The sequence below is a fragment of the Hydractinia symbiolongicarpus genome, chromosome 5 (assembly GCF_029227915.1).
Source record: "Hydractinia symbiolongicarpus strain clone_291-10 chromosome 5, HSymV2.1, whole genome shotgun sequence".
Classification (NCBI taxonomy): domain Eukaryota; kingdom Metazoa; phylum Cnidaria; class Hydrozoa; order Anthoathecata; family Hydractiniidae; genus Hydractinia; species Hydractinia symbiolongicarpus.
In genome coordinates this window covers 9,694,415-9,707,401 of record NC_079879.1, presented here as the reverse complement: position 1 = coordinate 9,707,401, position 12,987 = coordinate 9,694,415, and the positions used below count along the sequence as shown (strand labels likewise).

General features: G+C 33.3%; 2 protein-coding genes across 2 annotated transcripts; both read left to right on the top strand.

Moving 5' to 3' along the window:
* The first annotated feature begins 2 nt into the window (after positions 1-2).
* On the top strand, positions 3-1,781 carry LOC130644665 (uncharacterized). Its single transcript, XM_057450363.1, has 2 exons — positions 3-329; positions 684-1,781. The coding sequence occupies exon 2, from the start codon at positions 959-961 to the stop codon at positions 1,427-1,429; it is 471 nt and encodes a 156-aa protein (XP_057306346.1). The 5' UTR covers positions 3-329; positions 684-958; the 3' UTR covers positions 1,430-1,781.
* Positions 1,782-3,158: 1,377 nt separating this feature from the next.
* Positions 3,159-12,873, top strand: LOC130644653 (pre-mRNA-splicing factor SLU7-like). The gene is made up of 21 exons (XM_057450339.1): positions 3,159-3,555; positions 7,271-7,333; positions 7,448-7,535; positions 7,618-7,698; positions 7,791-7,853; positions 7,936-7,973; positions 8,065-8,128; positions 8,222-8,290; positions 8,509-8,588; positions 8,669-8,714; positions 9,406-9,503; positions 9,573-9,640; positions 9,979-10,118; positions 10,468-10,524; positions 10,665-10,707; positions 10,888-10,949; positions 11,180-11,287; positions 11,462-11,548; positions 11,861-11,950; positions 12,336-12,530; positions 12,655-12,873. Exons 1-20 carry the CDS (start codon positions 3,416-3,418, stop codon positions 12,525-12,527), a joined length of 1,677 nt encoding a protein of 558 aa, XP_057306322.1. The 5' UTR covers positions 3,159-3,415; the 3' UTR covers positions 12,528-12,530; positions 12,655-12,873.
* Positions 12,874-12,987: the final 114 nt, after the last annotated feature.

Sequence of the window (12,987 nt, the reverse complement as noted above, 5' to 3'; positions counted from 1 at the left end):
AATTTTATCACCAATAAGACCCTATAAGACCCTTTCTACACGACTAGTAAAATTGAAACAGTGTCGCGGATATAGTTCTTTGAGATAAAACCTCGAAAAGTGATTTCGAAACTATTTCAAGGTTTATCTTAAAAAACTGTGGGGACAGGAAAGGATGGGTCCGTTTATCAAATGAGTACATTCTGTTGTCGGATATTACACACCAATATATGTGGCAAACGAGAAAGAGGAAATGATTCAACGGGAAGGATAATGAAGGCGACGAGAGAGGTGAAACAGAAGGGAACAAAGGAAAAGATGTAAGGAAAAAAAAGAAAACAACGGTTAAGGTGCACATTACCTCTTTAGACAAAATAAAGACGAATTTGTTAATGGCGAGAAAGAAAAACTACCAAAGATCTACTTAGGGAATGTTAAGAATGAAATACCTGATAAAGTGAGAATAAAGTAGGGAATAGATTGAAACGAGTGGTGATAGATGCAGGGGTATATCTCTCTCAACCTTGACATTTCGATAAAACCAGAAATAGAGAAAGAAAAGGTGCGACACTGATAGATTGGTGAGGCGGGACACAGTCATGTTAACATTTAACGTGTTAAATTATGGCTCGTATGCCATATTGCCTATGAAGTACCCAAGACAATGATCTTTACGACATTGTATAATGTACTTTTACTTTTAGATTATTGTTTGGTCCATCTTTTGTTATATATAAGATACAACCATCATTGGCAAGTGAAAAAAATCAGAGGTACCCTGGTGGTTAAATTTGAAAGGGTGAGAATTTCCCAGTTTCCGCAGGCGCAATATCGATATTGAGCTTGCGACATGTAAACACATTTTAAACTTTAAAAAATGTATTTTCACAAAACTACAGTAGAATTCAGTATACTCGGACTATCAATGTGGGACAGAAAATTCGTTTTAAATTTAACTTTGTGACATTCATTTTTGTTTATGAATAAAGTTGCGAAATTAACTGTTGCAAAATTTATTGTTGATTTAGCGAAATTTATTGTTGACTTAGCGACATTTATTGTTGACTTAGCGACATTTATTGTTGACTTAGCGACATTTATTGTTGATTTAGTGAAATTTATTGTTGATTTAGTGAAACTTATTGTTGACTTAGCGAAATTTATTGTTGACTTAGCGAAATTTATTGTTGACTTAGCGAAATTTATTGTTGACTTAGCGAAATTTATTGTTGATTTAGCGAAATTTATTGTTGACTTAGCGAAATTTATTGTTGATTTAGTGAAATTTATTGTTGACTTAGCGAAATTTATTGTTGACTTAGCGACATTTATTGTTGAAGTGCGTCATTTATTGATGATTGCGATATTTTTTTGTGTAACATCATATCTCAATTTAAAACGCTACCCGACCTCGGCCTTGTTTTCATACGAGACAGAACATAGCATTTAGTAAACCCGAAGTTATTAAAAAATTTTTTGTTTGAGCGTCAAATTGTTAATTTTTTTTTTTCGTTTTATATAAAAATTAATATATTTCATTTACAAGGCTTTGCGGAAGCCTTATTATACGCTCTAAGAACGCTCTGAACACATTGCATAACAAGAATGTTATGAAATCGTTCTGATTTTTTGCTTTGTGGAAAACGTTGAAGTAACAAACATGAACGATTAAAAATGCCGCGGTATATATGTCCCAATCAACTTTTAATACTACACGTTCGAATAATTATGCTTTCTTTAAAGCTACATCATATGTACGTATATTTTTCACCTCTCTAAAATTCAACCTCGTTCCCAGGGTCTGTAGCATCAGATATGTGATGCACAAATTAGTGTCAAGTGCTGGAACACAGAGAATGTTTTACCAGCAAGCTACGTTGAGAATACACGAAACAAGAAGAACAGATATGATTTTTACAATTAACCACAGAAGATAGTTCGATCGAAATTTCTTCTAAAACGAATAACACTTAACTGCTAAATTACGCCTCAAAAAGGCATGGGACTGTTGGTAAGTTTCCAGCAATTGCAGCAAAATCTGTTCTTATAATGCCAATCTCTGACAGCACTGGTTGAATCCGTTTCCTGATGCAAGTTGTTTGCCATTTATGCCGCATCTGCAGCTATAGTGATTGCATTGCATGTTGGTTTCAAGCAGTGCGAATAAAGCTTGGTTACCTTGTTGTCGCAATAAGGATTCAACTTTTTTTGACTTTCGTTCTTTCGCTCTTAATTATTTCCTCAGGAATTTGTATTTGCAGTATGCTGATACGTTCTGCAATTAAGGCTGGGAATTTTCCCGAGTTAAAAAAATGTCTCTCGTTATTATTGAAATGTAATGAATTTTATAAGGAATCGACAAGCTAAACTGAAAGTTTTAGAAAAACGCGCATCTTTAATTCTCATTCTCATAATTCGTTTTTGACAAAGATTTCGATAATATTCGCTTGTCGTGACAAGCATAAATGATGCGTCATTTATGCTTGTCACGACAAGCGAATATAGCTAAAAAAATAAGCTACAAAAATCAAGTGACTGGGATACAATGTTTCACTTGTTGCTTTGTTAGCATTTTTACACCGTAGAATGTCTGTGCCAGTTTTAATGTCTTCAACGTCGTACTTGCTAAATAAGAGTATTTATGTTAACTTGCAATTTTTAGAAAAATGTCGGAATAGTAATTTTGTAAAAAAAAACAAAAAAAAACAATGTCAGATAAAAGTATGTCAAAGACTGTGACTGTAAGTTAGACATGCTTCTGCGGTTTAGAGAAGGTTTAGATGAGTTTAAATGCATTTCCATGCTTTGTTGCTTTCACTTTTTAAGAAAAGTTAGACGGGTGTCCTTGATTTAGATAGACACGATTTAGCTGCTTTTGAATAAATTTTTGTGTTTGGAACCGTTTAGGACTATTTAGACGTGTTCTCGTGGTTTAGATGAATTCAGATGAATATCTTATCGGAGTGCTTTGACGATTTAGGACAAAATAGACGTATGTCTTTGATTTAGTCAGTTTAGATGCTTTTGGATAAATTTTCCTTTTCGGGTGCTTTCACCTTTTAGGACCATTTAGATGTGTTTCTGCACTGTTTGAATAGTTTTACTGTTAGGTCAAGTTGATTAGATGATTTTGGGTAAACTTTTTTATTTGGATAGTTTCATTGTTATGGACATGCTGGACATGTTTCACTGCTTGGAATACTTTATTTATTTCTCTATCAGGTGTTTTGCTATTTAGAAGACGTCAGACGTGTTAGATTATTCAGGAGACGATACTCCGTTTTTAGATATTTCTTACATAGGTCGGATATGCATATATAAGATATAGTTATGACAAATAGGTGGAAAAGCGCGCCCTGCGACTGTTTCCACTTTTTGTTACTGCTTACTGTGGCATGTTTTATGAATGACTGTCCAAATAAAGCTTTAATTCAAAATGGCGTCCGTAGCAGTGCCGAAAAAAGATTCAAAACAAGAAGTCAGTCAAAACAAACGAGTGGATTGGAAAAAACAGAAGGAGCTAGAGGAAGCTAGAAAGGCAGGTACTGCACCACCAGAAGTCGACGAAGAAGGAAAGTAAGTCATAAATACTAGGCCACGCTGACATAATCTAGCAGATTGGATATAGCTGGACTTGGGCGACAACGTGCGTTTGCACAGCACCACAGGCAAAATGGTGTTACAGGGTAGGCCTACAGGGTAACGGGCTTTATAATATTGTAGGAGCCAGGAAAATAGCTACCTTATTCTACCTGTGGTGTAGGCCACCATGCATTAAAAATATGTCATGCTCTCATAACACGTTTAGGATTCCGTGTAAAAATTTTAGAAAACCTTTAGCTAGTTATCACTGATTATCAAGTAAATCTTATTATAAACTATCAAAAACAGTTCTTTCAAGAACTTCGCTACCACATAATAAGTTTATTTTGATTTTTATAGTTTTTTGAATCATTAGTGTCTGTTTTTCTTTTCTTTTCTGGCATTGTTCGGGTCTATGCAGGGTTTTTCTGGCAAATGAATGATTTTTTTCAAAAATGCCAAACTCGCCCTAAAACTCCCACAATTTTTACGGTGTATGTGGCTTATCGCCACCCTCGTTATTAGCCAGGGAGGAAGCTTTATGCTGGTTGCCGTCTTGTGTCCTGAATGTAAATAAATTCCTTCAAAGAAGTGCTTGTGGTGCAACTTTGGATGATAATTTTGCTGACTTCTGCAGGCCAAGATTTTGTATATACAAAGCAATTTTTTATATATAACCAACCGGTTGTTGTACCCCAATAATTTATACAGTTAATTGAAAACATGGGGTACAGACCAGATTATTTGTCTCCTTTGTTGCTGACCTGTTTTGCAGATGGAAGCTGTCTCAATAGATTCATACTAAATGGTTTCTATTAACAATAATCTCCAAAGTAAATAACTTGAAAAATAGGTTTCTGCCATCCACAAGGTTCTTACTGCAAATCTGGTTACCTTCTCTTTTCAATTACCTACATTGAAACAAGACTACCAATCAAATAACATGGAAGCAAGGTTATAGCTGTGTAAGAGTTTCGCTATACTTAACACACCATGTACAGTCACACCTTTATAGCTATGAAAAGTTGGTTGTCACACCTTTATAGCTATGAAAAGTTGCTTGCATTACACATGTGGCAACCATTCTATAGGAACCACACTGCACATTGCCCATCGTTTCTTAAAAAATTTTGTTTAATTGTTTATTTTCTTATTTAAAGTCAATTTTACAATAGTTTATAAAAAAAAATAATTTATATCAACTAAAAAAAATCATAATAAGGCTCAACAAATTCTTAGCACTGAATTACATATTTTGCATGAACAACAATGAAAACTGCAAAGCGATGGAGAGTTTTTGACGGAAGATGGGACAGAAAACCATAAAATTCCTGTCCGATTAGCAAGACTATTTCAACCATACGATAGTACGCAAGGTAAGTGAAACACATCATGGCAGAAAAAACAAAGAAGAAAGAAGAAGCAATAACAACAAGACGTACTCATTTTATCCTTGATATCAAAAGAATGCTACAGTCCCTGTGATTAGGGTTAAACTTTACGCAAACACCCACAGGTTCATTTAAGCAGAAGATAATGTGTAGAAAAAATAAAATCCTGCAAATTATATAATTAATTTATTAATTTATTAAGGTTAAAAACAATAGTTTTATTCATTAGAACAATAGAGAAATAAGAATAATGTCCAGGCTGGTTAAAGTTTTCATATTTTTATAAAAAAAGTGTGTAATAGAAAAGCCCTAGCTGCAGCACAACTTAAAAGATACCAGAATTTGTGTGGGGTCTATGCTCAAATGGGTAAACAAATTCCTTAAAACTATTTTTTGCTGATGTCATCCAAACTCCTAAACAACCTATAGTTTTCCATTGTTCCCCTACCTAAGTGAATTTTCCACGTGTTTATTGACTAGTTTTATAATTATTTACAAAACTAAACTCGACCACTGACTCTACGTAAAAAGATTCTCCCGACCTTTTTTTTGAAAAGTTGAACTCATTTAACTTTTTCAGGTCGTGTTTTCTCTCTCGAGCTTTTTAACCAATGAAATTCAAAAAAATGTAAACAATTGCAAATCCATTTTATTTAAGAAAAATATTAAAAAAACAACAACAATTTCTTCTGTACTTCTTTCGTCATAAAATAACAACACCTTTCAGAAAAGTGTTTGGTGTTAAGTAGAGCAGCTGTTTACAGCAGCCATTTTATTCTAAACATCTTTTTCTCAAGCAGGAAATTTGATTTTCATTAAGTTTAAATTTAAGAGAAAAATGCTCTCGAGCTTTCTACGCTCTAGTGGAAAATGCAGTCGTATGGAAACCTATCTTAGGTGCCTTTTTTTCCATCTTGAAGATGATGTCAAACTGGGTTAATTTCCCATCTGGTAGTGCTCAAGTTCACTAACCTTGAGGCAGGAGGTGGTCAGAAATCGAGTTCACATTTGAAAGATTGTCAGAGAAAGACAATAGGTTTTGGGTACTAAACAAATTTTATTAGCCATTAGTCTATAACAAATTAGTGTTTAGGGATTTTGCATAAAATTATTTGGTGTATGTGCGTGTGTGTTAACACATATTCTTACAAAGTCTTCAGGCCTTTAATTTAACCCCCATTACCTACTTGCCCAGGTAATATGTTGTCTCTGTGAGTCTGTGTTTTTGTCTGTCTTTTAACATGATTCATTCTTGTTTTACCTGCTTAACACACAGTTTTTTAGTTTCTTATGCAGGGAATTCCACGAAGAAAAAAAACACGCGTGCTACTCATCGCACGCGTAAATCTATTTTAGAAAATTTGCGCGTGCGTTTTTTACGATTTTTTTCCTGGTTTATTTCACTCTTATCAGTCCCGTGAGTGTTCTTTAAGTGGTGTAAAAGTGCTAAATATATTAACAAAACGCCTTGGTTCGTTGTAGGAAGTAATTTATAATAGGTAAATAACAAAGAATTAAATTTAAACAGTGGACGAAAAGACGCTGACACGTGCCACACGTTGCACTTACTGCAATGGTCTGCCATTTTGTTTGCAGTGCTATTTATCCCCAACCTTGTTTCCAGGGTTATATTTTCTCGGTAGGTTATTTATTATCTATAAAAATGGTAAAAATGGGAGTCATTTTTTATTTATTGAGGTTTCAAGTTTTGTTTGTTAGATTTTGGGAGACGGCTTGTTTGGAATACTTTAAAGTTGTTCTTTAGATTGTTATGTTATGTTCTTTTATACAGTTAAGAATTTTAAAATAAAATGTTCAACATTTAATTTCACACAGGCAGAAAAAAACACATTTAATTTAAACACGGGGAAAAAAACACGGCGTTTAATTAACATTTTTAAAAAAATTTAATTTAACCACAAGTGGTTATAAACTGTTTTTAATGATACAGTTGAAGCTGTCGACTTAAAACGATTGAGTTTTGGAATACAGTTTTTAATAGTTAAATGCTTAAAGCATAGCCTTAAGCGGCGATATTAAATACGCTGTAGAAAATCAACTTTTATAATTCCTTCGTTAATTTCTTTTATTTTACGCGAGTAAAGAGCGTAATTAGCGCGTGCGATAAATCGCACGCCTGAATAGCTGTTGCATGTGTGTGGGGACGTGCGCGTGCGATCGCACGCGTCTCCTGGAATTCCCTGTTATGTTTTACCACGCTATTGTTGCATTGTTTGTTAGTTGTTCCCTATAAAATTTAACATCTATGCTGGTATTATTTATAATGGTTTATTTGCATTGTTGTTATTTTTTTTAAGAGACATCAATCCACATATCCCACAATACATCACTACAGTACCGTGGTATGTTGGTGAAAATAGGTAAGATAACTTTAAGATAACTTTATCTTGACTTGTTTTAAAAGGATTTTTATTGACTGCAGTGCATTTTAATATTTGGAGGTTTTTAAGTTATGGAAAAATATATATTTTTAGACCAACACTTAAACATCAGCGTTGTCAGCCAGAAAAGAAAAAAGAGTTTGCTGGTCTTGATGAATGGTACCAAAAGGGAATTAAAGATGTAATGTATTTACATTTTTTCATCAATCTGTATTTTGTGTCTGGCACATACATTTACATGTATTCTGGACATTTTTGTGTAGACAAAAGTTGCCACGAAATATCGAAAAGGAGCATGTGGAAATTGTGGTGCAATGACACACAAGAAGAAAGATTGCTTGGAGGTATCTTGTCACATAATCTTTTTGCAATCAAAAATGTGCATATTGTACACATTTCATTCCATATTTTTGAGATTTTGTTTCTGAATGTATAGCGTCCTCGAAAAGTTGGTGCAAAATACACTGGTGATGATATACAACCAGATGAACATCTGCCGGTAAAAAAATGTTTGATAATGTTTGATGATGCATGGTGTTACTGTTGCTTTTATTTTACACAAGTTAAATTACATTTTGTAGGGAGACTTGAAATTTGATTATGATGGAAAAAGAGACCGGTATATATATATAATTTTTTTAATGCAATTTTTTTATGAAAAGGACAGTCGAAATAATAACAGTTGATCTGATTTTGTCACTTCTGTTTAGATGGGCAGGATATGATGTTAGTGTACACGATAAAGTGTTAGAAGAATACAGCAAAGTTGATGAGGTATTTTGTGTTTTTGTTTCCATATTGTGTAAAATAGCATCTTTATATAGCTGTGAATTTTCCTTTTGACTTGTTTTAACTTGTTTCGACCAGGCAAAACGACAACTAAAAGCAGCCAAGTTGGAAGAAGAGTTAGAAACAGGCAAAGCGGACGTAAAAGCAGTAAGACATATTTTGTACACGTTAGTTAACTTCAATCTTCTTTTTAAACACTAATATTTTTTTAAATATATGTAGTCCATTATTTATTTTAATGTGAAATATGCTTGACATGGCCTCTAATCTATTTTGTATATTGTCAGTATTCAACTTTATAAACTTATATATAAACATTAGGAATGTTTACAATACTGTATCAGTGCTATCATTGCTGTTCATAGATAATTAATGAAGATGACGAAGAAGAAGAAAAATATGCTGATGAAGTAGACATGCCTGGTCAAAAGTTTGATTCAAATGTGTAAGTGATTGAGCCATTAAATGCGAATTTTTGTGCTTTGTATATCAGAAATAATAAGACTGTGTTTGTTTTATTTTTAGACGTCAAACTGTTCGAAATCTTCGAATTCGTGAGGATACAGCAAAAGTAAGACATTTATTTAGATGAGTAATTACTGCTCTTTTGCGATCACTTTCAGTACAGGACGATTGAAATCAATAATATAGGCATTGTCAATACTGCTCTCTTGCGATCACTTTCAGTACAGGACGATTGAAATCAATAATATAGGCATTGTCAATAGGCAAAATGTAAATAGTTTTTTTGCATACTTTAAGTGCAGAAACTTTCATAAATTTTTTGGAAGTTTATACTATAAAATCTTTTAAGAGTATGGATTCGAGGAAGTTATGTATGCGAAAATAGTTTTCTTCAAATATATTTTGAGTTTCAATTTTTAAAATGTTGACTTTCGATAATTTGTGAAAGTAAACGCTTTTTGTAGAGCATTAGTTCTCAAAAGTTTGTTTGCAAAATCTTTTAATATGGTTTATGTTAACTTCATGTTTGCAAAGTGCCAACAAAGGTTTCTGTCTGTGAGCAGTTTTGTACTTAAAGTAGTAGATTGAAAAAGGACTCATGTATAGATGGCTGTCTAGTTTGGACTTCCATGTTTTTTTTGCAATACTGGTAAGAATTGTGAACAAAAGTTTAAATTTAATTTCTGGCTGGGAGGTAGTTTTTATGTATCAATGGGTTAATTATAGTTGAATACCAGGTCCTCTGCAATGTTACGTATGATGTCATTATTTTTCACATTCGATATCTTTTTGTTTAGTATTTGTACAACTTGGATCCAAACTCTGCGTATTATGATCCCAAGACGAGGTCCATGAGGGCGAACCCATTTTCTAAAGATGGAGACAAAGGAAAAATGTATGTTTTTGTTATTGTTACTTTGAATTTCTTTTTAATCCAGATATTTATTCCAATGTTTTTTCATAGGGTAAACTTTTATGGTGATAACTTTGTACGAGGTTCTGGTGATGTTAAAAGTGTTGCAAATGCACAGCGTAAGATTCTTGGATGTTATATTTATTTATTTCTAAATTTAAATCACCTTTTTTGCATTAAGTTTCACATCGGGACAAAAAAATCCTCAATAGTGTTTACTTTGTTGAGTAATAGCTTATCAAATTTAAAAAGAACATTAATTATTATGGGAAAAGTTTCAAGGAATTTTGTGACTTTTAATTGATTAATGTCTGTAAAAAACTATTTTTTTCTAGAACATTTTCATGCGTTCTTATACTATTTCTACTTGCACATGTGTCGAGCTTGTTGCTTTTAAATTGTTACTCGCCAGAATAAATGAGTCAGTTCTTTAACCATACCCATTTATTTTTAATAGTATTTGCATGGGAGGCGTATGAACGAGGCGCTGATGTACACATACTAGCTGATCCAACAAAACTTGAACTTCTTCACAAAACATATAAAGTGAAAAAAGATGGATATAAGAAAGAACAAAAAGGTGGAATATTAGAAAAGGTAAAGGTTGTTATAAATCAGAAGACACACTCCTCTGAAAATGTCTGCTTATCGTACAGCCCGTACGGTTATTATTTTTCGCCGAGTGCATCTAGCTAATTGCTATGGGTAATAATTTTCACAAGAATTCAAATTTAGCCAATTTTGCTGAATAGTGCAAGGAGTAGGTTTTTCGATGTTTACCGTGACACGAAAAAAAATGGAACATTAATTTAATTTTTGCAATCTTTGTTTAATTCGCTTTGTCATCTGCGAAATTGAATTGCCCATAAAAGGTAAAGCATTATTGTTTTTGTAAATATATGTGTAACGTGTGATTTTTTCTGCTTAAACAAAATCCTTTTCTTAGTATGGAGGTGAAGAACACTTAAAAGTTCCACCAAAAGAACTTCTCTTGGCACAAACTGTAAGTCGTTGAATTCCAGTATTCTTTTTTTAAAGAACAGTTTTAAAATTTAGAAATGGCGAATTTGATTTCTAAGCACGGATCTATTTTAATTTCTAAGTGTTATTATTCTTACTTATTTTTGTTTTTCTGCTCTACAGGAAGAATATGTGGAATATTCAAGAACGGGAAGAGTGATCAAAGGTAAGCACACTTCTCTCTCATTTTATTACCAAGTACTTCGTGTTTTGTCAAACACGAAAGTTTAACATGCTCAATAAATTTTTTCTAACTGTAAATGTTACTTGATAACAATTGATAACTCGCCGTGTGAATATGCACTCAATCAATGTGATAAATCTCGATGTATGTTTTCATATTTAGGTCAGGAAAAAGCAGTTGTAAAATCCAAATACGAAGAGGATGTATATATAAATAACCATACAGTAAGACATTCTTCACCGGTGTCAATTAAAAAGGTCGTAGAAACACTTTGTTAGAAATCAACTGATGTTAGTTTTCGCTTATTTTTGCGCCTGATAAGCTTGATCTGGATGAAACATATACACTAAAAATTACTGCGCCGTTTCGTGGCTTAATGAAAAAATAAGCTCACTGATTAATTTAGAAAAAATGTTTAATGTCGCTCACTCGCTTCTTTGTTTTCTTCTTTTAGAGCGTGTTCGGATCATACTGGGAAAATTTTACGTGGGGATATGCATGTTGTCAGTCATTCATCAAACAATCTTACTGCACAGGAGAGGCTGGTAAAGTGGCACGAAATGTATGTATTTAGTTACGCTATCTCATGCCCTACGTGGTATCTTTGTTCATACATTAACCCTGTGGAATTTCAATAATCCATTGCAACGAAAGTTAAGTTGATTGCATTGTCTTACGATAATTGCGTTCACAGTAGAATTGGTAACGAAGTTGTTTTACCCTTTTTTACCTGTAGACGGACACACCTTTGGACAGAGTGACAATTTCGAAACCAGATGATTTAGAAGAGGAACCACAATCGCATAAAAAGTCTCTTGTGGAGGTTTGATTTAATTGTTACTTATATTGGTGCCATTCGTAAGCCTTTTAATAATTTACATTGATTTTTGCTATTCAACTTAAAATACACGTGCTTGTTATATGAACTCGACCGTAAATATTTGAAGCTATGACGTAAAAAAGGTCACTGAGATAGATAACCATGTTTTGTGTTATTTTTTTGACATGTGTATAATGTGTTAGCTGGCATGACTAAGTGCTACACTGTTTTTACTGGACCTTTTCGTTCTTCGTTGCAACTTGGTGGTTGTAGTGTGACCTTAGTGATCTTGCACCAATGAAGTTGATTTTTTAGCTACATAAAGAAAAAATAAAAGATCCAAAATCAAAAGAAAAGAAATCGAAGGTTTCAGAAGAGAGTTCAAAAGAAGAAAAACTAAAAAAAGTACGAATTTTTGTTTCATTTCTTAATTAGTAAACCTACAACTCCGAACATAATATAATCGAAAGGAGAATGAATTCTGAAGATTGTAACCCAAGTTGGCCAACGGTTCTGAAATGTCTAGAATTTTTTTGGAAATTTTTAGTACTATAAATGTACTGGAAAAGATTAGGTTATTTGGTTTATACTAGTTTTTGCCTACGTCAGCACACCCCATTTTTTTTATTTTTGTTTCCTAATATGAACATTGCAGAATGTGCAAGTAGTGCATTCTTGACGTGATTTACCAACCTAAACATCTGTCCAAGGTTTCTGAAAAAAGTCACCGTAAAAATTAAGCGATCTATTGGAGACATAAATAAACGCTCTCTGTTTTTCTAAATTGCAGGCGCTGAAAGCAGAGGATGAGCGGAACGCAACCGTGGAAAAACTAATGAAGTTAGACGAACGCAAACGACCTTATCATTCCATGAATATCAACACCGAGGAGCCTACAGAAGAAGAAATGGAAGCTTATCGAATGAAGAGAACGCATTATGAGGATCCAATGGCTGCTTATATTAAGAAGAAAAAGAAATGATAGGTGTGAAACTTCTTTTAATTATCTCTGAAGATAAAGAAACAAAAGCTTTTAGTAACCAACAAGATTGAAAACAAGAATTGTTATAAAAATTGTCCCCTAATGAGTTCAAACCGTTTATATCTAGATCAATCATACACCAAGATACGACACGTATATCACCGATATAAATAAAACCAGTCATGCAGCCGATTATATAATGGTAAAAACCGAATTCCGAAGCAACTCCTAAAATCAACAAGGCAAGCAAGCATCGTTTGTGCGTACTGTAACCATTACGAGTATTCGTGCAATGCTTCTGTTGGAGCTCCTGTAAATTATATGAATAATACATATTGATATGTCAGTTTATTATTTTTTTGGCCTGTGTTGTAGAAATGGGGTTGTGATATTGTGGTTAGTGTTATGAGCCACAAGCAAACAGCTGTCCTATTTTTACCAAAGTAAATGGAGTATCTTT

Coding starts and splice junctions, on each gene's coding strand:
- LOC130644665 (XM_057450363.1), top strand. CDS start 959: ATGAATAAAGTTGCGAAATTAACTGTTGCAAAATTTATTGTTGATTTA.
- LOC130644653 (XM_057450339.1), top strand. CDS start 3,416: ATGGCGTCCGTAGCAGTGCCGAAAAAAGATTCAAAACAAGAAGTCAGT. Junction 8,715..9,405: donor TTCGTGAGGATACAGCAAAA/GTAAGACATTTA, acceptor CTTTTTGTTTAG/TATTTGTACAACTTGGATCC. Junction 10,525..10,664: donor AACTTCTCTTGGCACAAACT/GTAAGTCGTTGA, acceptor TCTGCTCTACAG/GAAGAATATGTGGAATATTC.